Source organism: Triplophysa rosa, linkage group LG2, assembly GCF_024868665.1.
Source record: "Triplophysa rosa linkage group LG2, Trosa_1v2, whole genome shotgun sequence".
Taxonomy (NCBI): Eukaryota; Metazoa; Chordata; class Actinopteri; order Cypriniformes; family Nemacheilidae; genus Triplophysa; species Triplophysa rosa.
The window spans coordinates 10206540-10232977 of NC_079891.1; the positions used below are offsets into that span (position 1 = coordinate 10206540).

The 26438-nt window shown below is 37.9% G+C and overlaps 1 protein-coding gene across 8 annotated transcripts in view; it reads right to left on the reverse strand.

Annotated features, from left to right (window-relative positions):
- Positions 1–26438, reverse strand: part of skic3 (SKI3 subunit of superkiller complex) — a 164243-nt gene that overhangs the window by 19782 nt on the left and 118023 nt on the right. For 6 of the 8 annotated variants that reach the window (XM_057358598.1, XM_057358590.1, XM_057358625.1 and 3 more), the window contains 5 exons: positions 22579–22651; positions 12457–12510; positions 12099–12210; positions 3775–3903; positions 3512–3636 (listed from right to left, as the gene is read on the reverse strand). In XM_057358598.1, coding sequence (XP_057214581.1) covers positions 3512–3636; positions 3775–3903; positions 12099–12210; positions 12457–12510; positions 22579–22651 — 493 coding nt within the window. Of the gene's footprint in view, positions 1–3511; positions 3637–3774; positions 3904–12098; positions 12211–12456; positions 12511–22578; positions 22652–26438 lie in introns of those variants that run through there. The other 2 variants (XM_057358632.1, XM_057358607.1) reach the window with 2 other exon arrangements.

The following is a 26438-nucleotide window of genomic DNA, read 5'->3' on the forward strand; positions in this document are numbered from 1 at the left end:
ATTTATAATAGTGTTCATTAATGATTAATATGTTGTTTACAAATGCAGTATAAAGCAGTTATAACTGCATGAATAAAAAGGGGGATTCTAACGAAATACCTGCCAAATAGTGAGCCATTTTAACTCACATGTTATAAATGCTTAATAAATGTATTTATTCGTTATTCATTTGACTTGCAAGGAGATTCATTATTATCTTGATGTTGTTTGCAAAATAGGCTTTCAAAATGGAGAATGTAGGGTGTAGTGTTGTCACGACACTGGAATTTCTAACTTCGATACAATACCTAAAAAAATATCGATATTCGATACCATTTTCGATACCACGGGGAAAAAACTTCCATAACAATAAGGCCCTAAATTTTTTACATTTTATTTAAAATAAATTGAACAAGATTAGACAATGAGGTATATTTTTACATTATTTATTAATTGTTAATCTGATTTTCATTTTACTAATACATTTATTATTTAAAATCAAAGTTGTATTTGTCAGTATTAATGGACCAGAGCTTACATAAATAGTTGTATTTTTTAACTAACATTTAAAAGAGATTAAAAAAAACTTGAACAAATGTATTGCTCATTCTTTGTTCGTTAATGTTAGTTAATAGCCTACATTTATATGATTACAATTTTTTAATTTGGCTTTTATTCACATTTAATCATTGATCAGCGCACATATAGACAGAAACGCAAACTTTAAACGCAAGAACTGTTGCAGAGACTCCGCACTGGCCATCTTTCTAACATTAACAATGTTTAACCGGAGCAAATGAGACAAGTGGATGAAATCATTGAACAGCGCACACACATAGAGCGCTATGGTAAACACGGAAGTGCAAACGTGTATCACACGCGAGAACTGTTGCGGAGACTTTACCCGCACCAGCATCATTTCAAACATCAACTTAACCAGAGCGAACGAGACGAGTGGTTGAAATCATTGATGAGCGCACAAAGACAGAAACGCGTGCATTAAACATGAGAACTGTTGCGGAGACTCTGTAAGAACATAAACAACATATAACCAGGGCGAATAAAACGAGTGGATGAAATTATTGATCAGTGCACATACATAGAGCGCGATGGTAAACATGGGAAGCGTAAACGAGCGTTCACCAAGCGCCAGATGTGTTACTGAGACTCTGCACTGGCCATCTTTTCTAACATTAACACATTTTAACTAGGGATGCACCGAATCTAACATTCTTGGCCGAAGCCGAAGCCGAACATGATGTGAAACACTTGGCCGAAGGCCGAATAATACCGAACACCGAATATGGTTTTTGCATTTCTTCTATTTATTAAGCTATTTTTTCACTATTGCACAAACTGAATAGTCAAAATTTGCTTTTAAAAATTTGTCTTGCTTTTCAATAAAATACAATACAACTTAATATAAAATTGAGCAAAACAAAATACATTAAAACAAAAAATTTAATAGCCTATATTAATTAGGCCTATAACTGACTGGTAAAAGAATGTAATGTAAGTTACTCTGTACCCCTACAACAAAACACTTCATTAAAAAGTGTCATTCCACATTAGGCCTATAAACTAAAAATACGAATAAACTAAAACTGTTGGATTATTATAGGCTACGTTGCAAAATGATTGTAAGAAAAAAAAACATCGAACGCAAGCTATTCTGACTGATGCTGACTGACAACCATATCAGTTCACGTCTCTCCTGCAAACTCCGCCCACAGAAGCTGACTGTTCTCTGGTGCACTCGTGGCCGGGATGCACAGAACATACTTTGACAAGTTGTTTAGTACAGGGAACTGTGTGCGCGCGACCACTGTATGATGTCAAAGGATGTCGCGAGCGGCGGGGCTACTGTCAGACAGCCCGCTCCCGTCTGAAATAGCCACAAGTTACCGACCGGTAAAGACGCTTTCATTCGGAAATTTACTTCCGTGCGGCAAGTCCCGTGCTTTGTCTTTCTCTGACACCTTAAAATGCTCCACACACACACTGCCAAAATGTTTGCGGCATTAATAAAGCGCACGTCTCTCTCTCTCTCTCTCTCTCTGCGCTGGTTGCTAGTTGATCGTTTCTCGAGTCATGTTCGGTAAAATTATTCGGCCATTTCACATATTCGGCCGAATACCGAACATGCGTTTTTTGCTATTTTCGGCCGAATATATTCGGTGGCCGAACATTCGGTGCATCCCTAATTTTAACTGCCTCAAACGAGTCAAGTCTGTGAGAGGAGGCGGAGCTCTGTAGACACAGTGTTCACGTGCAGTGTGTGTCAACTCACTATCGGAAAAAAGAGAGTGAGCGGGAACGCGCAGCTGGTATCGATACGTGGGACATGCGTATTGGAACAGTTTCAGATTTTTCAGTATCGATACTTATCGAAATATCAATATTTTTGACAACACTAGTAGGGTGTTATGTTGGTTTCTAATACTATCAAGTTTACTGTGAAAATAACGCTCAGCTAATTTCCTCTTTGATTATATATTTTGTGTAACCTTAACAGGCATAATACTCTTCATACAATAACCCAGGCTAATATTTGCGAATGTGCCAGGAGGCAATAAACATGCAAATTAGTTGTTGAGTGGGCCAAAGAAACTCTCCTCTGCTCAACTTAAACTTACAGGTACATGGCCTTTTACTAGGTTTAAATAGTGACCATGTACGCTCTTCTCTCTCTTCGTCTTTCTCAGCCAAGGACACCTGGACTCACATGAATGCGCCTTCCTGTACCAGGCCTTACTTCAGCAGAACTTTGTCGAGTTTGGCACATTCATTGTTCAAGTGAACATTGTTTAATTCAAAAGTTTAAGTGAAACATCAGTATGTTGGCTTGTGAAGTTTTAAACTTGCTTGAGAAATGCCCTATAGACTTATAATGGTGAAGGGATTGCCCATGTAAGGGAATTCTTAATTATAAAACTTTCCTGTGGCTCAGTGGTTAGTGCCAAAGTCATGGGTTCAATCCCAGGGATTTCACAGAAAAACATTTTTTTATAGTATAATGCAATGTAAGTCGCTTTGGATAAAAGTGTCTGCCAAACGCATAAATGTAAATGTAAATAAATTGCCCAGATTGGATATCTTTGCATCACAGTGTCATAGAAACAAGGGGTGGGCTCATTTGACTCAGGCAACCAATCAGTTTCCCAGTATCTTATTAAAGCTATGAAACCACGCCCATAGCAACAAAACAGATTAATTTAGCAACCGTTTAGCAAGGCCTGTATCTCTGCATCAGAACATCATAGAAACATGGGGGTTGGTTCGTTTCACTCGTGGCTTAGAGTATGATCAATTGGTAGATGCCATGCCAAGCCACGCCTATAGCAACCAAACATATTAGCCTAGCAACCATTTAGCAAGTCCTACAGTACTAGTATCCTACAAACTGTCTCCCCTCTGTTGGTTGAGCACACCAATATGGCCACTTAAGTACTTCTGGGGATTCACTTCCTATTGCTAGTTTAGAGCTCTATGCACAAACCAGTCATATACAGTAGAGATCAGTGGTGTGCACCTGAGAGCAGAGCGCCTCAGCCTGGTCATATTGGCCACTCTGTTTGAGTCCTGTCACAGCTTGCTGTAGCACCCAGCCCTCCAGAGCCTGAGCAAGCAATCCGTCCCCTCCCTGAAGGTCCTTCACTGAGAACAAACGCAACAATCAGTATAGTCATTCAAATGTCCTTATAGACTAGCACGGATGTCTTTCACAAACTAAAGCAGCTTAATACTGTGAAGTTGAAAATTACAGTATATGACAAAAATCTAAATATAGCTGACCTTTTTCAGAAACCAAAGTCATAAAAGACCTTTCAAGGCAATCTCTGTAAGGGGTGGAGCCTGTGAGTAATGATGCAGTATTCTCTGTGTGACAGGCAGCCATAAGTCCTGCCCACCCAGCAGGATCATCTATGTTTGTCAGAAAGCAAGCAAATAACGATTAGTTTGTTGCACAGACTGATTGATTTAGAATCACTTTTGTGTTGCCTGTATCTGCATTTTAACAAAAAAAGACACAAAACCTGTGGGGACGCATTTTATGAACCATTTAGGATATAAAACCATCAGGGGCTGAGCCTAAAACATTAGGGGCTAATGTAGGGGATTTGGATTAGGTTGTAAGGGGTATTTTTATGCAATATAGTTTATTAGCAAACACAAAATAATCACATAAATTTAAGTTTATTCTTCTCAAGGAAAATATGCTTTGCATGAACACATTTATGCAATGTATTATCAAACACAAAATAATCATATGACCCATTGTTATCTATGTCTAGCTACTTATGTCTACTATACTTCATTCTCTTGTGGACTTTTCAAAGTTCTTTATGATTCTTTTTAGTGCTGCAACGACGCGTCGACGTCGTCGATTACGTCGACTACTAAAATTTGTGCGTGAAATGCGTCGACGCTTCGTATTATTTACGTTTATCTGCTGTAATAGCAGTTTCTGTTCCCGGGCGTGTGTAAGTTAATCAGCAGAACAAGAGAAAGTATAATACACCCGACAAAAAGCGATCGAGAGCCTCGGACGCAGTAAGTTAGTGAATGGATAGAGGAATTCCCCCTAACGTTAAGTTACCCCCGGAATACGATCATCACAGCATGGACACACAATCACAAACGGACGGAGAGGGGCACGTAGATGTAGCCTTTCATAATAAATTACTTTATTTTAACACTACGCTTTACATTAATGATTTACATTGACGCTATTGTACTAGTGTAAGTTAGTGTATGTGAACCTTTGCAGATTGTGACCCTGCTTAAATTACTCTTAAGCTTCAAAAAGGACTTTTTATGTCATTCGATAGCTTTATGCGAGGAATAAACCAATATAGCATAATGAAGAAACTCTGACCTCCGCTGGTGCTGTTTGTCAATCTCCAGTCAGCATGCGTGTGTACGGTGACGGTCAGGACGCTACTCTTTCCAACATGTTCCAATGTTTTCATTATTCTTCATAATGACAAGATGATAGTCTATGGTTTTGTTTAAAATGTATTTTGCTAGAGACTGTGAGTTAACGTTACTCGCTGAGTGTAGCTTAGCTTATTAGAAGCACTGGAAGCGGTCTGAATATGTTGCGTCTTCATACGAAATAACTATTTTTAAACCTCTGATTTAACTGTATACTGTCGGACTGTATGGAGGACTAAACCTGCAAAAATTATAAATAAATAAATGTATAAATAAATAAATAAATATATAAATGTAATAATATGAAAATAAATAAAGGAATGAATGGTTTGATAAAACAAAATAATTCGTTTTAGCTATTATTGATCTTAGCTTTAACTTTTCTTTTCATTTTTTAAATTGATTTATTATTTTTTGTGTCCATTTTTTATTATTATTATTATTTTTATTTTTAGATTATTTTATTTATCATTTCCTTTTATTTTTACATTTATTTATTTATACGTTTATTTATTTTTATATTTATTTATTATCGCATGTATTTATTTCCACTTTTATTTATTTATTCTTGTATTTATTCTTACTTTTCTGTGTCTTGTATGATAATTAGATGGGTTGGTCTTGCCTACTATTGGTTCAGCGTAGATTGAAGCGTTTGATCGATTACTCTTGACTTGTTTTGGACTAACGTCACGTCACTCACTGATCGTTTGCTTCGTGTATAACGTTAAGTAACTATGGCGGGCGCACAATTAGCTAGAGAGTTACAGCATTTAGCCAATGAAGTCGATAACCATGCATCAAATGACTGTGTGTCATTCAGATTAGATGCACTTATTGATGATTTATTACAGATTGACGGCGAGATAAATGACAAAGTTCTCCCTCGGTTGTTAGCCTCTTTGCAGCACATTCAAAGTCTGTGCGAGTCAGAGGGTGCTATGCTATGGTGGCGTTACAGTTCAACTGGTGAAAATCATAAAGCACAAAATGTAATAAGGTTTAACTACACAGATGATCTTGTAAACCGAAGTCGCAAGCTAACGCTTTGTCAAAGTGATAGTTATAAGCAGCCTTTCGGTTAGAAAAAGCGTAAAGATTTAATGTAACATGATGTAACATAATGTAAATGAATTGAGACATAGTGAACTTAAGTCACAAGTTAACACGGTAGTAATGAGCATCGTTCTTTCACTACAGGGGCCATCAAATGGAAACCATTCCTTCTAAAAAAGACGTGGTTACTAAACGGTACTCGTAAACTACATTCCATAAGAGATAAATAACACAGAGGTCACAAGTTAAAACGGGCATATTCCCTTGATTCATCCAGCTGCATATTGTTGTGTGACATCTTGATATTATTGCAAAGATCCGCAGCAGCTAGCATTGCGAAATAGCTTAGTGTGATTGTTACCGTAGTGACACGCTGCCTCGCTTTATTGTATGGGTACGAATCCCGTGTCAAATCGCTTTATTTATTTTTTCACCTCGCTTCAGCCGTTACGGGCGATCATACCAATAATTTGCAATCTTAACAAGAATGTCAAAATCATGTAACAAGAAAGTCTGTGTTTATTAGACATCTTAATATCAAGTCGTCTTGTGCTTTCAGAATCGACGAATCTGCTGAGGTCGTTCATGCACCTCTTTGGCAGAGGACCTGTAACCGGAACTTGGTCACCACCTTAGCACCCTCTGACTCGCACAGATTTTGCGATTACAAGAGTAATCGATCAAACGCTTCAATCTACGCTGAACCAATAGTAGGCAAGACCAACCCATCTAATTATCATACAAGACACAGAAAAGTAAGAATAAATCAAGAATAAATAAATAAAAGTGGAAATAAATACATGCGATAATAAATAAATATAAAAATAAATAAACGTATAAATAAATAAATGTAAAAATAAAAGGAAATGATAAATAAAATAATCTAAAAATAAAAATAATAATAATAAAAATAATTAAAAATGGACACAAAAAATAATAAATCAATTTAAAAAATGAAAAGAAAAGTTAAAGCTAAGATCAATAATAGCTAAAACGAATTATTTTGTTTTATCAAACCATTCATTCCTGTATTTATTTTCATATTATTACATTTATTCGTTTATATATTTATTTATTTATACATTCATTTATTTATAATTTTTGCAGGTTTAGTCCTCCATATTGCATGAAGTAGCTAGATGTGTTGTTAAACATGTAACATATCATCTCTTCTCGTTGTGTTCTAACTATTATTTACTTTGGGGAGCAAAATGATCCCCGGGACTTCAGAAGGAGTAGGTGCTTTAAGCGCATCATTGTGCGTCCGGGATGCGCATAACTGTAAATAACGAAGCGAATGCATTAAGCGCATCATTCTGAGTTCCGGGTGCGCGGGCTCGCTTTAACGCCACTCTGCATTAGAGTCTTTTATACGGTGATAGTTTTGTACAATAAACAGAGACAGATAGTAGTATTTTACTTTTACTCAATTACATTATGAGACTGAAAATAGAGTCGGATATTACTTGGAGGAAAAAAATACAGAGCATATATCATGCTCTAGTATTTCATATACACATTTTTTAATGTTTTTACATTTAATTTAGTCATTTAGCAGACGCTTTTATCCAAAGCGACCTACAGATGAGGGAAACAATGGAAGCAATTGGAACAACATAAGGACAACAAAAAGCATAAGTGCAATAAAACATTTTTTTACCTTTAATACAGTACTTAAGTACATAAAAAATCAGTATTTTTTACTTTTAAAATTAAAACTACTTAATTAAAAGAAGATGGTGATTTTAATGTAAACACGGATTAAAATGTTAAAACAACAATATTTATTTATAAAATGTAGTGGAGTAAAAAGTATGATTTGCTTTATAATGTAAGAAAATACTAGAACTTATTGTTTATTTGCAAAGTTTGCCAAAGGATTAATAAAGTAATCCAAAAAATCTTTATTAGATTAATAAAAAATAATAATCGTTAGATTAGTCGACCAATCGAAAAAATAATCGTTAGATTAGTCGACAATTAAAATAACCGTTAGTTGCAGCCCTAATTCTTTTATCCATGTATTTTTCCTGTTCATTTTTTTGATGGTGGAATCATCAGAGAGTATCTTCCAGACTTGACTTGAGCAAAAAGAAAAGCATATGGTAATGTTTGTAATGCGTTAGTGCTTTCACGTTTATGAGCTGGGCGATAATAATGCATGAAATTAACACTCAGTTCCTTAAGAATTTTTCCTTGTTTGTTAATTGTGTAAATATTTGTAATGTTTTTTTACAACTTTAATTACTTAAATACTAAAAGTATTTATATGAATAGAAATACTTAACTATAATTGATAATGCTTAACCTAATATAAATAAAAAATGAAAGGTTTTGAAGTAAATTTTTAAGTAAACACAAACAGCCAGTGGCCTATTAACTGCTGGTGTGACTGAGCTGCTGGCACTTTAAGACTTGCGGTAAAGCGCGGATCCAGTGATACACGTCCCAAAAAGTTTCTCCCAAAAATTGTTTGTTTACTTCATACCAGATTGTGTTTAAAAAAACTGGACGGACATTTTGACATAATTATATGCGTATTTTTCCATTCAAGCAATAAGCCTGAAAGACAAGATTTGGGCGCTGACGGGAAGCACTTGCTCAAGGATGATGTTTTTTACAAGGAATACAACACAGTATCGCTCCACTACGCGGTCATATATTAGGATATTATTGCCTCGCCCGGTCCTTGGCACTTACAGTATGAAGAGGCAGCAGCAGGTAAGAAATGTTCACACAGAACACTCACTGACCTCACATGAGCGACAGACAACATCTGTGCATCATCCTCGTAAAAATAATGCATCACAAATTGATACAATTCATTTTTGCAATCTTTGCATTGATTTTGATTAAGATTATGCTGCAATAGCAGAATCACGAAAAACTGTGCGGGTTTGTTGTGATAATCCGGATTTTTATATCATGAGTTATAGGTGTACATTTTCGTCTGCGTTTACTCCCACACTAAAGTTACCTTTCTTCGTCTTCTGCCAAAATTAAATAAGATTTGTTTGTTTCTTGGCACACGCCATTGCCGTTCTGTAGTCTTCCCTGCCATCACACTGTTATATTTTATTTTATTTTATTTTGTCGAGCAGCTCAACTGCATGGTGATGTTCTAGGATAGGTTGAAATCAGTCACGTGGTGTGTGTATGTGCGTGCCTGTGTGTGTGTGACTCGGCGCGTGTGGGAGAGAGGCTGCAGTCAGCATCGTGTACACAGCAAATTTTAAACGTCCAGTTACTGAATTCCTATTATTATATTTCCAGGCCAAAACATTCGGGGCTAGATTACAAACAATGGGGCTAGAGCCCCGAATAAATAGTGCTAGCGACACCCATGTGAACCACCAAAGATCATGGTTTTAGCTAAAAAATCATCTGTACTGTTCTACTTAAGAAACAATGTCTCCGACATCCTGGATGACTTGAGCAAATTTTTAATTGCAAGTAAATAACACTTTTATAAGAAGCAACAATATGCACAAAGCTACGTTTAAAAGTAGGAATAGTGTTAAAGCTTGGGAAAAGGAGCAAGCCAGTTGAGTAAGATCAGCAGAGGTGTAATATGAGACACAATAACTATGTCCACACTGCTGTCAAAATCCAATTTCTTTGCTTATATGTGACTTAGGTCTGTTTTTTTACAGTGTGAATGGCACAAACCACGTGGAATCAAATATTTTAAAATCTGATTTGAGCCACTTCTATGGCCGCATTTACACTGCAGTTCTTGATGCTCAATTCTGTTTTTGTAACTATATCTGCTTACATCTTTTAAAAGTGATACGTATCCGATATCTACATTTACACTGCAAATGGCGAAACAACCCAAGCTAGATGTACTGACTGGAAAAATAAGTAAAAACGTCATTTGCCACCGCCGCTTATTTAATAGCCTTTTCATACAGAGATCGGAAAATGCACGCATAATGTGTCCCAGGATTTGTCCCCCAGTGTGCATTCACACATAAAGACATGTGATGAGTAATGTACTGTAATGTAACGTCTTGTCAAGGTGATGGGATTTCCCTTGCTGTGGCTCAATAGCGCGGGTTTGCTTGTATTACTGCTTTCCTTCTGTATATTTAGTGCCAACTAGGGCTAAATAAGCTACAATGTTGGGTTATTGTTATGTAGCATTATATTGTTGTTTGTTATTTTATTTAAATACATGTTATGTCTATATTTATTGGTAAATGCAGAACAAAGACGATAATGACAGAAATAAAGGCTCTGAGAGAAGGATTAAGCACAGCCAGCTTACGAAGATCAATATGAACTGTCAAATGAAAATAAAAGCAAATTTAGGTTACACTTTATTTTACAGTGCCCGTGTTACAGTGTAATTATACATTTAAGTACTGAGTAATAAAAAGTAACTTCATGTACTTACTATAGGGTTAGGGTTTGGTTCAGGGTTAGTTACATGTAATTATGCATAATTTATAGTAAATACTATAGTAAATACTTGTAACATGTGTAACAAGGGCACTGTAAAATAATGTGTTACCCAAATTTATTTGAAAGGCTTCTTCAGTGCACTTTTACAGAGCCTTAATACAAATTATAACAGAATGCAGTGGCGTCTTAACCAAGTAAAAATTAGTTGGTATTTTTGCAACCGCAATATAAAAGGCACAGGATATAACAGCAGGGCATTTCAGATAAAAAAAAATGTGAGCTCAAAAATGACTTAATAGTTTTTCAAACAATTAAAAAACTTTTAAACGTTTATTAAAGTCTCTTTTTTCAAGTTTTTATCATTAAGATTTTGTGAACAAGCTCAGAATAATTGACAAACTCGCTTAACTCTTGTTTCCTGACAATTGTATAGCATTTTTCTGGGTTCATCGCTCTGTGTAAAGGGGGTTAGTGATGTACAACTGATGAACATTGACGGGTGAATATCCGATCTGTCTGCTTACAAGGCAGACGCAAATGCACGCATCAGATTCATATCAGATTTATTTCCACATATGATTGAGGCCTGAAAACGATCTGAAAATATCAGAATCCATGAGCTTTTTTCCTGCTTAAACAGTCATGGATCATATCCGATCTGTGCCACATTGGAGGAAAAAATCGGAATTGGGTCACTTGATACATGCAGTGTAAATGCGGCCTATATGTGGTCCTAAATCAGATACAGGTCTGATGTTTCACAAAATGACCTCAGTCTGAACAGTCATATCAGAATGTATGCAAATTGTAGATGAGCCGCATGAACTTGCAGAGCGCTTCTCGCCGCTGCACTTTTTACACGAACACCGCCGAAACTCTGTCTTCTTATTTTGCTTACTTTGCTGTCTTGTCCTTTATGAAGCAAACACTGAAAGAAAGAAAGAAAGAAAGAAAGAAAGAAAGAAAGAAAGAAAGAAAGAAAGAAAGAAAGAAAGAAAGAAAGAAAGAAAGAAAGAAAGAAAGAAAGAAAGAAAGAAAGAAAGAAAGAAAGAAAGAAAGAAAGAAAGAAAGAAAGAAAGAAACAAAGAAACAAACAAACAAACAAACAAACAAAACAGCCACCTCGGTTTTCTCCATCAGGTTCTCTATCTTCTCTTCTGTCTGTCTGTCTAAATGTTCTTCTTCACACTGCAGTAGGCAAGTTTGTGTGATGTTTGGTCCAGAGAGACAAACCTGTATACATTTCTTTGTTGTGCTGAACATATATTAAGATATTTTAATGAAAGTTTGTAACTTTCCTATAGTTATCCTATCCTATACTATGGGAGTCAATGGTGACCCAAAATGGCTTAGTGGCAAAAATGTGCTCCCATGTATCCTCATGGACTCGTGCCTAGGGCCAAAGTTGAACACACCGGCTGGTTTGACATCCATGCTTATTTCCAAATGACAGTGTACTGCGTGCGACGACATATTAATCTTTTGTGTATTCAATTCAGTTTATGACCATGACATGTTCACACTGGAATCTGATATCGCCCACATTGAAAAAAAGAATGAACAGCCGAGCAAAAAAATAAGATCTGAGCAATAAATCTGAATTGAACTTTAAGGCTGACAGTGTGAATGAAGTCAATGATCGTTAGGGAGCGACAATAGAAAGGTAGCAGCAAGGAGGTATTAAAACAGCCTATATTCAGTGACGGTAATCAATTCACCTGGACACAGCAGCACGGCTCTCTGAATTGTTTTTAGAGCCTTCCATCTTTTGTCCTTGCTGGAGTGGTGACCAGATGCCAGCTGATTCACTCCACTGTACAGCAATGCACTCTAAAGTTTTTTTAAGAGATAATATCTTGAGATATTACATAATATTAGACACTTCAATACCACAAAGATTACAAATGTTCAGCGCCTTTCACACTGGGTGCAAAGAAGTGAAGCGAATGTGAAACAGTGCTGCTGAAGCTAAGAATGAGCCACCGATCTTTTCACCTTTGGTCAAAAAGCACCACTCATCCGATATTCGCTTTACTTTTTCGTTTCAGGTATAATATAAGTAGACCCTTAAGGTACCTTTCCAAATGTTGAGTGGTCATGACATGCCACATTACCAGCCACAGCACCTCCCTTATGAACAAATAAAAATGATTATTGACACCAAAATAATCACACTTAAAGCAGCCAATTATACATACATACATACATATACAGTACAGGTATATAAGAGAATGTAGATATAGATACAGTATATACCAGGGGTGGGACCAAGTCATTGTATTGCAAGTCACAAGTAAGTCTCAAGTCTTTGCCCTCAAGTCCCGAGTCAAGTCCCAAGTCAAGACCGACAAGTCTCAAGTCAAGTCCCAAGTCCTACAGTTTGAGTTTCGAGTCCTTTCGAGTCCCTTTAAAGCGAACCCGGTGTATAGAGAGATGTATGGCTTAATGCGTTGTAATAGCCTTACACTACTAGCATTTGTCGTTAGAAACACATCAAATATTTTCAGTTCTTAAAAAAAACCCTAATTGTAATACTCATTTTAACCTAAGGAGGCAGCCATGTTCTTTTTCGATGACGTAAACTGGTTGCAAGCACAGCTAGGCAGCCAAACTAAACACCGACACACTAATCAGTTCTTCAGTAAATATAAGGTTCTGTAGGATAATATATATATATATATAAATATATATGTGTGTAACAATGTTCACAGCAAGGAAGAAGGAGGAGGGAACCGGCGAACGTTGAATTACGTTGAACGTAAAATGCCGGCAGCTCCCTCACGGTCGACTGCCAGTCACACATAATAAAACATAACGTAAAGTCCAAGCCTGGTTCTCTCTCGTCCTTTACTGTTGTCGCTCCTGCTTTTATATAATGCTAAAAAAAGAAAGAAAATAAAGACGCTATTTGGTGTATTTTCCTACATTTTAATATTGTTTGTCAGAAACAACACAAACATGCATATTAATAACCAAAATCATTTCGAATTTATCATATACACGATGTTTTAGCCATTATACAATGCATTTTATCCAGATTTTGACTTTTTGATGTTGATTTATCAACATCAGTAGCCTAACGTTATTGTCTTCTCTCCCTCGGTCATTAGCTGACGGGGGCTAATATTCACGTGTGCTCTAATACAGAATAAATAACCAAACCGCAAGCATTATTATTGTGTTTATCAACATATTCTCATAATGTATAAAGTATACGATTATGGTGGATGCTGATGTCTTAAAGGCGGTAGTTTAAAGCTATGATTTAATGCACACTCACCTTGAACAAACGTCTAATACCGAACGCGTTCTTTTATGGCTGGCAGGCTGGCTTGTGTCAAGAGGACATACCGCCACCTACTGTCCCTGTGTGTTTGTATATCTGATCTTATGTTTTACGTGTCATATTTTACTGTTATATATGGAAAACGTGTGTGCTTCGCTGTTGCGAAAGAGAACAGGTTTAGGTCGCAACCATTTGACATCACGGATTCTGACGCAAAAAATACCGGCCTCCTAGTAAAAATATTTTTTCAAAGTTTATGAATACTGTGACAGTTACACCGTTTTTTTATTTCACAATTATAAAGTCAATGCCACTGTTCATATATTAAGCCATACATCGCTCTATACCCAGGGATCCCTTTAACGTGTTTGCAGTGTAACGTTAACAGTGAGTTTACAGTCTCATTGATTTAACTATGCAGCTAGCAAAGTTATTTAGCCGATAAGATAGCGTCATTCAAAACTTACCATTCTTTGTGCAACTTCAAATGTCGAACGAAGTTAGAAGTTGTTGCGTCTCCATCTGTAATCTTCGTCCCGCATGTTTTGCATATTGCAGTTCGTTTTTTGTTGACCACCTCATAGTTTTTATACCCGAACGAAACTATCTTTGGTATCATTTTTGCCAACTGGCGCGTTGTTTGACAGTTCTTCTTCATTGGTTGTCCTGCAATTTGATTGGATGGATACTGTCGGATCAAAACAATGTGGATCTAAATTGATTGGATGTTGTGCCGACAGCACACACACACACACAGATGCACATAAACACAGAGAGAGATAGAGCGGTCCACGTCAACATACTTTTTAATCTTTGGGTTTTGGGGAAAGTAGCAAGTCTTTTCAAGTCAAAAGGCTCAAGTCCAAGTGAAGTCACGAGTTACTGATGTTAAAGTCCAAGTCGAGTTGCAAGTCTCTTTACATTTTGTCAAGTCGAGTCAAAAGTCATCAAATTCATGACTCGAGTCCAAGTCATGTGAGTCCACACCTCTGGTATATACATATGGATATATATATATATTTATATATATACAGTATCTCACCGAAGTGAGTACACCCCTCACATTTTGGTAAATATTTTATTATATCTTTTCATGTGACAATACTGAAGAAATAAAACTTAGCTACAATGTAAAGTAGTGAGTGTACAGCTTGTATAACAGTGTAAATTTGCTGTCCCCTCAAAATAACTCAACACACAGTCATTAATGTCTAAACCGCTGGCAACAAAAGTGAGTACACCCCTAAGTGAAAATTGTTGTCATCAGTTGTCATTTGATTCTTTAGTGTTACGATGTCTCAGGTGTGAATGGGGAGCAGGTGTGTTAAATTTGTTGTTATCGCTCTCACTCTCTCATACTGGTCACTGGAAGTTCAACATGGCACCTCATGGCAAAGAACTCTCTGAGGATCTGAAAAAAAGAATTGTTGCTCTACATAAAGATGGCCTAGGCTATAAGAAGATTGCCAAGATCCTGAAACTGAGCTGCAGCATGGTGGCCAAGACCATACAGCGGTTTAACAGGACAGGTTCCACTCAGAACAGGTCTCGCCATGGTCGACCAAAGAAGTTGAGTGCACGTGCTCAGCATCATATCCAGAGGTTGTCTTTGGGAAATAGACGTATGAGTGCTGCCAGCATTGCTACAGAGGTTGAAGGGGTGGGGGGGTCAGCCTGTCAGTACTCAGACCATACGCCGCACACTGCATCAAATTGGTCTGCATAGCTGTCGTCCCAGAAGGAAGCCTCTTCTAAAGATGAAGCACAAGAAAGCCCGCAAACAGTTTGCTAATGACAAGCAGACTGGAACCATGTCCTGTGGTCTGATGAGACCAAGATAAACTTATTTGATTCAGATGGTGTCAAGCGTGTGTGGCGGCAACCAGGTGAGGAGTACAAATACAAGTGTGTCTTGCCTACAGTCAAGCATGGTGGTGGGAGTGTCATGGTCTGGGGCTGCATGAGTGCTGCCGGCACTGGGGAACTGCAGTTCACTGAGGAAACCATGAATGCCAACATGTACTGTGACATACTGAAGCAGAGCATGATCCCCTCCCTTCGGAGACTGGGTCGCAGGGCAGTATTCCAACATGATAACGACCCCAAACACACCTCCAAGACGACCACTGCCTTGCTAAAGAAGCTGAGGGTAAAGGTGATGGACTGGCCAAGCATGTCTCCAGACCTAAACCCCATTGAGCATCTGTGGGACATCCTCAAATGGAAGGTGGAGGAGCGCAAGGTCTCTAACATCCACCAGCTCCGTGATGTCGTCATGGAAGAGGACTCCAGTGGCAACCTGTGAAGCTCTGGTGAACTCCATGCCCAAGAGGGTTAAGGCAGTTCTGGAAAAGAATGGTGGCCACACAAAATATTTACACTTTGGGCCTAATTTGAACATTTTCACTTAGGGGTGTACTCACTTTTGTTTCCAGGGGTTTAGACATTAATGGCTGTGTGTTGAGTTATTTTGAGGGGACAGCAAATTTACACTGTTATACAAGCTGTACACTCACTAATTTACATTGTAGCAAAGTGTCATTTCTTCAGTGTTGTCACATGAAAAGTTATAATAAAATATTTACAAAAATGTGAGGGGTGTACTTCTGTGAGATACTGTATATATATATATATACAGCTGTTAATTGATAAAAAAAATAATCACACTTTTTTATTAATCACGATAAATTAATAAAAATTAGATTCTAATAATTTCACATTAAATCTCCATATTGATGTTGAAACAACAAAAACAGTCTTTTTTATGTCTTTAATAGCATCGTTTTATGAATGAAAACCTGGATCACTGATATTAGTACTACTACTGATGCATCTTTTTAAATGATTTTTTCCTAAATTTTTACCTTAAGTTTAGCCATTCAATATTGAAGTATAATTGAGTGCTATCAATTTTAACATTTCTTATGCTTTAAAAACGTTTAATTTAATCAATCAAGCCCATTATAATATCATATCTGTCCCCTTCCCTTCCTACCTAACAAGTAGTATTTTCAAGTTCTCAAACATACAGTTTTACCACTAAATTCCACATTAAATAAAGAATACTCATTAAAGCTACAAAACACATTGAATTATTTTCTTTTGTTACTTGATTAACATTAGTGACAGGAGTCACAGCAGCAGGTTTAAAGTGATAGTTCACCCAAAAATCTAATTTTTGTAATTTTTTACTCACCCACATGACGTTCTACACGTTTTAAAGGTGTGATGAACTGGGCTTGTTTATTGTTTTATACTGTAGTATGAGGTCTACTTATGACGTTCGCGTGGTTTTTACATTCAAAAACATCAAAATCAATAAGCAATATGCTATTTTCTACCCAGGTTTTGAGGCCGGTTTGAATGAAGACTTGGAAGTAAACGCCCACTGCTATGATTGGATAGCAGTTTGCGTAGTAAACTTAGTTGGAGCCTTCTGTGAATTTGGTTAGAGACGTAACATTAGGTTACACATTAGCACCATTTGCACGAGATTAGCACTATCTGGGGACCTCATGTGATTTATAAATTTATAAATTACCTCCCCACATCAGTATTTCATGTGACACATTCGCACAGGATGATTTTACTCAAATTTACTGATTTATTTCCCGGATGTGATGGCAAGGCTTTGCGTATAGTTTGTATAGCCTATGTTGTATTGCGTTTAATGATATATGACACCACCTGTCAGCATTTGAGACCCGTGATCGCGAACCGGAAAGATCACCGAGATCGTGGGTCTCAAATATTACGAGAGTTTCCATGATAAATATACAAACGGGAGACTCCCGGTAATTTATGGATATGACCTAGCACCCGAAATAATACCAAAACACTTCAAAACAGCCTCAATTATTTGCAAAAGGTTGATAAAACCTTGAAAAATGATATATGAGCCCGCCAAATCACAGAGATCCCGATTCGCAAGGGATTAAGATCACAGACAACCCTCTGCAATTATTACAAATGACTAATGTTACAGGTCCATAAGTAATACTAACTTAATCCCGTGGGCATATCAAGCGATCTCTAACAAAGCAATAGTGACGCATGATACAAAAATGTTTTACTCACATAGATTGCTGCGCCATTCCTATTAGATTCAATATTGACGGCACAGCACTGCTTTTTAATTTTAGTCTCTCCGCAAATCCAGTGTTGATCTGTGCCTTGTTCACGAAGGTATCCTCAGAGAAATGAAACGATCAAATGCTCCACATTTTTCCCACGTGAGCTGGAACATCTTTAAAAATAAACTTTAACCACGCATTCCTAATATCAGAATCCAGGGGAAGGTTATGCAGCGACTGTGTTCTTCCACAACCAGGGATGGCACAATATTTAGCTATCTTTAACTGCATGTTTCTTTATTGCTTCCTCGCTCTATCTGGTTCCGCGCCACTTGTGTTACTTCAGTTCTGTCATGCGCGAACCAGTGGGCGGTGCTAGAGAAGTAGTCGTTGATATTCTTTCTATGGAGGCGGTGTTCAACCAATCATAGATAGATGTATTCCAGAACCTGCCGTTCGCTGGGCCTGGTGTCAACAGTTGTAACCTCAGTAACAAGGGCGTTTTCAGTTCTGACACTTACATGATGTTTGCATGAATATGATTCCCTCTTATATAACAAAAGCTCGGGTTAAAATTGTGGTTTTAATTCATGGCACCTTTAAGACCTCACGGCATCTTAGGAACACAAATAAAGATATTTTTGATGACATCCAAGAGCTTTCCAGGCCTCCTCATTGACGTCATGGTTATGCTTTCTGTCGACCAGAAAAGTACTAAAGACATAAATGGTTCATCTGTTTATAGTGGTTCAATTTAATTTTTATGAAGCGACGAGAATACTTTGTGCGCATAAGAAACCAAAATAACGAGTTTAATCAACATATTCTTTTCTTCCCTGTAAGTCTACGACGGACTTTCATGAGACCACCAAGACGCTCGCGTATCCGAGTTGCGCATTCGAACGCTGTCCCTATTTTACCACAATAGCCTATTTTAGTCCCTATTTTAGCCACAATATGGAAGAATTTTGTTATGAAATATCCAAAAATCACTTGCACAGTGCAATATATTTCATGCAGTTGTGTACTTACATTATCCCAAATGTTTTTTATCCCAAAAAAGAATGTGCAAATCCAGAGAAATTCCTATTTAAAATAATGGCCCGTCCCTCGTATTTGTCGCATATCAGTGACTTAATATCCGGTGCTCCGCACTACCCTCAGTTTCCGGTTGTAGAAACTACGGCAACACGCAAATGCGGAAGTGGCTATACAGCATCTGGGACACAGCATCTGTTGTTCTGTTATTATGGATCACGATTACTCTTTGGCGAGTAAAGGGAACCCAAAAAAGTGTAAACGTAGGCCAAACGAGGCAAGCAGGTTTATGGACAAACGAAGAAATAAAACAAGGATTAATATCGGCGTGGCGTTTTCTAAATGGAGAGAGCTTCGTGACCAACTTGGACTCGACAGAGACTCCGCTCTCGCATGTGCTTTAATAGACAGGTAAGCACATTTTTTATTGTACACGAAATACCCATGCACAGATTATTTGAATAGATATGAATGCAGTTACCCAATGAAATACAGTATATGTCGCACAAAAATATTTAGCCAATAATGTTACTTGTAAATGCTGTGGGTTCGTTCCAATTTACTTTTTAAATGACCACTGTATGACTGTTTTAAACATGTAAAACCAAATCAATTGACAAAGTCCAATATCAGTCGCGGGCTAATGTAGCATTACATTCCACGTTTCTTGCAAGCTAATTCATTACAATGCATAAAATAAAATTCATTCATTACCTTGCTGTGAACATGATGGGCAATCTCCATACACCTCTGGATAATAAAAACGACATGTCCCATAATTCCACTCTCCTACCTAACGTCATTTAGTTTCGCCTTTTGTTGTTGTTTCGAAAGTGCGCCATGTAGCGGTCCAAATATTCCATATTGTGGCTTTAACTCATAGAAGTCCGTGCATGCATTGGGGCACAACCTGGATGTGCATGCGGCGTGGTGGTCTTGTGAAAGCGCGTCGGAGACTCAAAGGGAAGAGAAATTCATTATTTTGGTTTCTTTTGTGCACTCTTAAGTATTCGATTGCACCACTACGACCAGATGTACAGTTTTAATGATGTCTTTAGTAGTTTACTTCACAGAAAGGATTACCATGATGTCTATGAGGAGGCCTGGAAAGCTCTCGGATGTCATGAAGAATATAATTATTTTTCTTTATCACCGAGAGGTCTTAAAACAGGTAGAACGTCATGTGGTGAGTAAAAAATGAAAAAAAAAGTTTTGGGGTGAACTGTCACTAAGTATGCAAGCCCTTTAAGAGCTGCCACTTGGATCTGACGCTGCCTCGCAGATCTGACGACTTCCCTACTTTCACAACTCTATGTATACATCTCAGATTTTACTTAACTCATAGAAGTCTGTGCATACGAAGATACTCCACAAATGTGCTTCAATGCATCATTTTGTGTTTTTGTTTATTGAAGCACGAAAGAAGAGAGATTTCACATACGGCACAGCTAGTATCTGCCTGTCTGTACTGGACACGTCAAAGCCGTTTCAGAACAAGCTTTAATGGCTTAAAAGCGTTTGCATGAATAAGAGCATGATCCTATAATGTAAACCTAGCCAAAAAGCATGCGTTAATCTAAAGAAATAATTTACTGCCATAGTAGGGAAATAAATACTATGGGAGTCAATGGGGGATGAGATCTGTTTGGTTACTGACATTCTTCCAAATATCTTCCTTTGTGTTTAGCAGAACAAAGAAATTTATACAGGTTATACAGGGTTTATACAAATCTGGGGATGAGTAAATGACAGAATTTTCATTTTTTGGGAATATACGAAACAAAATCTGTTTTACTTTGATTAAAGTCTGGTCGTATGCAGCCATACAACAGCTTTGTTTGTGGAACAGATTGTAATATATAGAACAGAAGTCATATAAACAAGATACAGACACAAGCAGCGCAACTCGACAAAACACAATAGAACTGATTATAGTCAGTGATGCTGTCCACTCTGGATGCGGTGACAAGCAAATGCCTGATTCTTAATGGCTTTTCTATTATATTTTGTCACATTGTGCTGCTCGCGTCCGGTGTATACAACATATGGGCATAGATGGGAAGTAACGAAGTACAAATACTTCGTTACTGTACTTAAGTAGATTTTTCTGGTATCAGTACTTTACTCCACTATTTATTTTTCTGACGACTTTTTACTTTCACTTCTTACATTTTTACGCAAATACCTGTACTTCCTACTTCTTACATTTTCAAACCAGGCTCGTTACTTTAGTTTTAATCTGTATTTGATGCACAATCAATATTATTTCTTGTCATTGCGTGACTTTTTCAACCTAATGATAGGTCTGCCTAAAGATGTACTGTAGTTCTGTCAGAAGTTAAGGCAGCTCGTTAAGTTAAGCGCATTATTGTTGCTGTTGTTCATTAGTATGTATGAATTGCATGTTTTTTGCTATCGTGGTGTGTGCGTTAAGTTCATGAACGAGTGAAAAATACCTGCTCATTGCGTTGCTTTCGATGAACTAATTATAATGGGCACTTTTGCACAAAAATGTGCTAATTTCCTGATTGCCATTTGAAGTGGTTTCTGGACATATCCTATTAGTCTTATTTTCTAATTTTCTTAATGCATTTGCCTTGTTTGATCTGTTTGATCTATTTTCCTGATTTTTATTATATTTTTTCATCTTGTCATGATTAAAATTATAAGGAAATAAAAAACGATCCTTATCAACGTTGATTGACATTGCAATAAAATACTATCACATTATTTTGGAAGTTAAAATTTTGGGCTGGTTTTTGTTGGAGTGAGTAGGTTTTAGTGAGCCTTTGGGCTGGAAATCATCCACCTACTCTAGCAACACTGACATCAGTTTTAATGTTGAACGAGTGTAACGTACAATGTAAGAGGCTAAACATTTAATATTTTAAAGCGAGGCATAATTTCAAGAAATGTGTTTAACCAATCGAGAAAAACAGTAATGGTTACCAAGTAAATTGACTTGCCTAATTAATTATCTCTTTATTTCTCAGTTTTCTCTTTTTGAGAAGATCTCCCAAGTGTCTACAACCTTTGTATAATGATATGTCCATGAATGGTCTGTGCTTAAAATTTAAAGGGTCAGTTAATCTAAAATTGAAAGCAGTGAAATTCTGTTATAAAATGTTTTGACAATCACAGTACCAAACAGTCATTTCCTGTCTATTACGCATCGCAGACATAGGCTAGTAGTCTAAGAAGCTGCCACGGACCAAGGCGGAAGGCAACACAAAGAATAGCTAAAATTATGGTTGAGAACTTGAGACAAAGGGAATTCTGTCACAATTATTATCAATACGCTTGTCCTTTACACTCTTATCTTACATCATAATTGTATTATAAATTTGTTTTTTTCCACTACCTAGGTAGTGGCAAATAGATTTATTCCATCAGTCTTTTTTATGCTTGTGTCCTACATAATGGTAGTTCAGTTGTGAGGTATGAGCGTGACTCTAAAACAGGTAGTAGTATTGGCTACTTTTTACTTAAGTACATTTTAGAGCCCATACTTTATACTTTTACTTGAGTAAACAAGTTTAGTCAGTACTTCAACTTTTACTTGAGTAAACAAGTTTAGTCAGTACTTCAACTTTTACTTGAGTAAACAAGTTTAGTCAGTACTTCAACTTTTACTTGAGTACTTTTAAACATGAGTATCTGTACTTCTACTTAAGTAAAGGATGTGTGTACTTTTGCCATCTCTGCATATGGGTTTAGAAAGATCTGAGTATACAATGACAGAACTACTATTTTTTGTAGTTCTTTTTTCAAATTATTTAAAAATATCTTAAGAGTACTCACATTGGCATTGTTAGGACAGTACTGTGGAACCAGTCTGGAGAGGAGAGCCCAGAGAGATCGATTTCCTGGGTACCTATCAAACAAGTGATGTCAAAATATATAAAATATTGATCATAGAAAAAAGTGATGACAAAAGATAAGAATATTAGTTAATCTGTACCTAACTAGAAAATGTGAGTGGTGCTTGCCGTGGCACTTCGCAGTTACTAAAGTGCTCAAGATAGGCCACCCCCATGTCTCTATGATGTTCTGATGCAGAGATATAGGTTTTGCTAAACCGTGCATAAACAAAACACAGTACGTCTGTCTAAAGCTGTACTTTAGTTTAAATTGACTGACACAAACTAGTCTTTAGCCCAGGGATCTCAAACCCTGCTCCTGGAGAGCTACCGTCCTGCAGCTCAAACCCTGCTCCTGGAGAGCTACCGTCCTGCAGACTGCAGCTCCAACCCTGTTTCAACACACCTGTTTGTAATTATCAAGCAACCCTGAACACCTTGATTAGATGCATCAGTTGTGTTTGATTGGGGTTGGATCTTAAATCTCTCCAGGAGCAGGGTTCCCATGACTGTACGTGCATCTTTGAAAACTGTAAACATTGTTACATTTACATTTAGTCATTTAGCTTTTATCCAAAGCGACTTAGAAATGAGGTAAACAATGGAAGCAATTGGCACAACATAAGGACAACAAAAAGCATAAGAGCTGTAAAACTGGTCTCATATAGCCTACCACAGTATACAAAGCTAAGTTTTTTTAATGATAGAAAGAGTAGAAAAGAGATAGAAGTCAGAACTAATCGGTCAGGTGCTGATGGAAGAGATGTGTTTTCAGCCGATTCTTAAAGATGGCTACAGAATCTGCTGATCTTGTAGCAGCGGGCAGATCATTCCAAAAATGTGGAACAGATCCAGAGAAGGTGCGTGAGAACGAATTTTTCCCTTTTTGGGATGGTACTAGAAGACGTTGTTCGTTTGTTTGTATTAGCGAGTGAAGATATGGGGGTGCCGAACCAGTGGTGGTCTTGTGGCCAAGAGCAGGGCTTTGAATTTGATGAGAGCCAATATAGGGAGCCAATGTAACTTATTGAAGAGAGAAGTGCTCTCTTCGGTTCATTGAAGACCACTCTTGCCGCTGCATTCTGGATCATCTGTAGAGGTTTGGCTGTGCAGGCTTGAAGTCCAGCCAGTAGCGCATTGCAATAATCCAACCTGGACTAGGACTTGCCTGGCATGCTCGGACAGGAAAGGTCTAATTTTCCTAATGTTGTAGAGTATGAATCTACAGGACCGGGTGGTGCTGGCAACATGATCTGTGAAGTTAAGCTGATCATCGATTACCACTCCCAGGTTTCTGACCGATCTGGAAGGTGTGGTGGTCGATGAGCCTAGTTGAATGGAGAGGTTGTGATGAATCTTTGGCTCGGCTGAGATTGCAAGCAGTTCTGTTTTTGCAAGGTTCAGCAGCAGGTGGTGGTCCTTCATCCAGAGTGAAATGTCACTCAGGCATGCTGAGATGCATGCAGAAACAGTCGGATCGTCAGGCTGAAAAGACAGGTGGAGTTGTGTATCATCACATAGCTGTGATAGGAAAAGCCATGTTTCCGTAAGACAGAACCAAGGGATGTCTTGTATACGGAAAAGAGCAACGGTCCAAGCACTGAGCCCTGAGGCAGCCCTGTATTGAGATGTTGGGACTCAAGAGACCTCACCTCTCCAGGATACTCTAAATGACCTACCTGAGAGGTAAGACTTGAACCATTCCAGAGACACTCTGGCGGGTTGACAGGAGGCTTTGGTGGTTAACGGTGTCAAAGGCAGCAGATAGATCCAGTAGGATGAGTACAGACGAGTAAGAGGATACTCTTGCCAGTCTCAGGGCTTCAATGACCGAGAGCAGCGCAGTCTCGGTGGAATGACCGCTCTTGAAACCAGACTGGTTGCTGTCCAGGAGGTTGTGCTGCGTGAGAAAGGAGGAGAGCTGGTAAAATACAACACGCTCAAGTGTTTTGGCGATGAAGGGGAGGAGAGATACCGGTCTGTAGCTATCTAACAGTGCAGGATAAAGAGTGGGTTTTCTTCAGATGCAGTGTAATACCGGCCTCTTTGAAGACTGCAGGAAATGTACCAGTGGTGAGAGACGAGTTGATAACTGCTGGAGAGGTTCTAGTGGGCAGGTAGTTGTGAGGATAGAAGAAATGACCTTGGAAACGTCATCTTCAGATAGGAGAGAGAAAGAGGGGAGCGAGCATGTGTTGGGGGTTTGGGCGTGTTCAAGAGGCGGCGGCACAGAGAACTGACTGCTGATGGTGGTCGTTTTCTGCATAGGCTGTTAAGTCCGATGGAGGTAAGGGGGCATGTGATTTTAGCGTTTTAGCTGAGTTTTCGCAGAGGAGACATCAGCAGAGAAAGAAGAGAGGAGAGACTGATAGAGACAGAGGTCAGTAGGATCTTTAGATTTGCGCCACTTTCTCTCAGCAGACTCGAGCGTGGCGCGATGCTAACGAAGAACATCAGATAACCAAGGGGCAGAAGGGGGTGCACCATCTGGCTTGATGTAAGAGGGCATAAGCTCTCTAAGCAGAAAGTTAGTGTGGAGCAAAGAGTGTTGGTGGCACTGTTCAACAGAGAATACAACAGAGAATGTTTTGTATGACTGTACACGTACTGACAACGCCCAGCCCTTGTTGCCCCAAATTACATTATATTTGTCCCAAATTGTCATTAATATACATACATATACATACTGACTTCAAGCTAGAGTAACTAATAAATAGATTGCCATTGTTATATAAATAGGCCAGTTAGATTTTTTTAGGGTACAGGTTATTCCAAAATTGATAAATTGAAGGACAATTTTCATTACATTTTTAATTTTTTAAATGTGTAAACCACTCAGTGAGTCACATCCTCGCATTATTATTTGTAAAATATGGGTTTTATGGAGTGTGTGTGTACATCAGGGGTGGGCAATAAATTTTCCCAAGGGACCACATGAGAAACTGGAATGGTTGTAGAGGGCCGGACCAATACACTCAACTTAGTCCTGCTCAATACATATTTTATTTTATACATATTTAAAACAGTATGGTCACACTGTCACATCACATACATGGATGTACGTTTCATATGTAAATTTTAAATACTGTAGATCAGCCTTCAGCTTGAGTTTTTAGTTCACCCAAAAATGAAAGTTCTGTAATTATTCACTCAACCTCAAACAGTTCTGGGACACTACTGACTTTCACAGTAGGTAAAAAAAAGCTACTATGGTAGTCAATGGTGCCTCAGAACTGTTTAGTTTCCCACATTCTTCTAATATATTCAATTCAATTCAATTTTATTTATATAGCGCTTTTCACAAAGTGCATTGTTCCAAAGCAGCTTTACAGGAGCAAATAAGAAAACACAGAAAGGTAAAACACAGCACAGTGCATGGTGTTTATAGACCAAGCAAGATCATTATAATAAATAATATCTAATAAATAAATGAATAAATAAATGCAGTCTCCCGGTGAGCAAGCCAACACTGCACTGCTCTGCTGTGGCGAGGATAATATACTGCCTGTCCAAAAACAAAAGTCACCACCTGGGCAGTGTTATGATTTGGGGTTGCTGCAATTGGTCAGGTCTAGGTTCAGCAACGTTATGTGCCCAAAGAATGAGGTCAGCTGACTACCTGAATATACTAAATGACCAGGTTATTCCATCAATGGATTTTTTCTTCCCAGATGGCAGGGGCATATTCTAAGATGACAGTGCCAGGATTCATCGGGCTCAAATTGTGAAAGAGTAGTTCAGGGAGCATGAGACATCATTGTCACACATGGAGTGGCCACCACAGAGTCCAGAACTTAACCC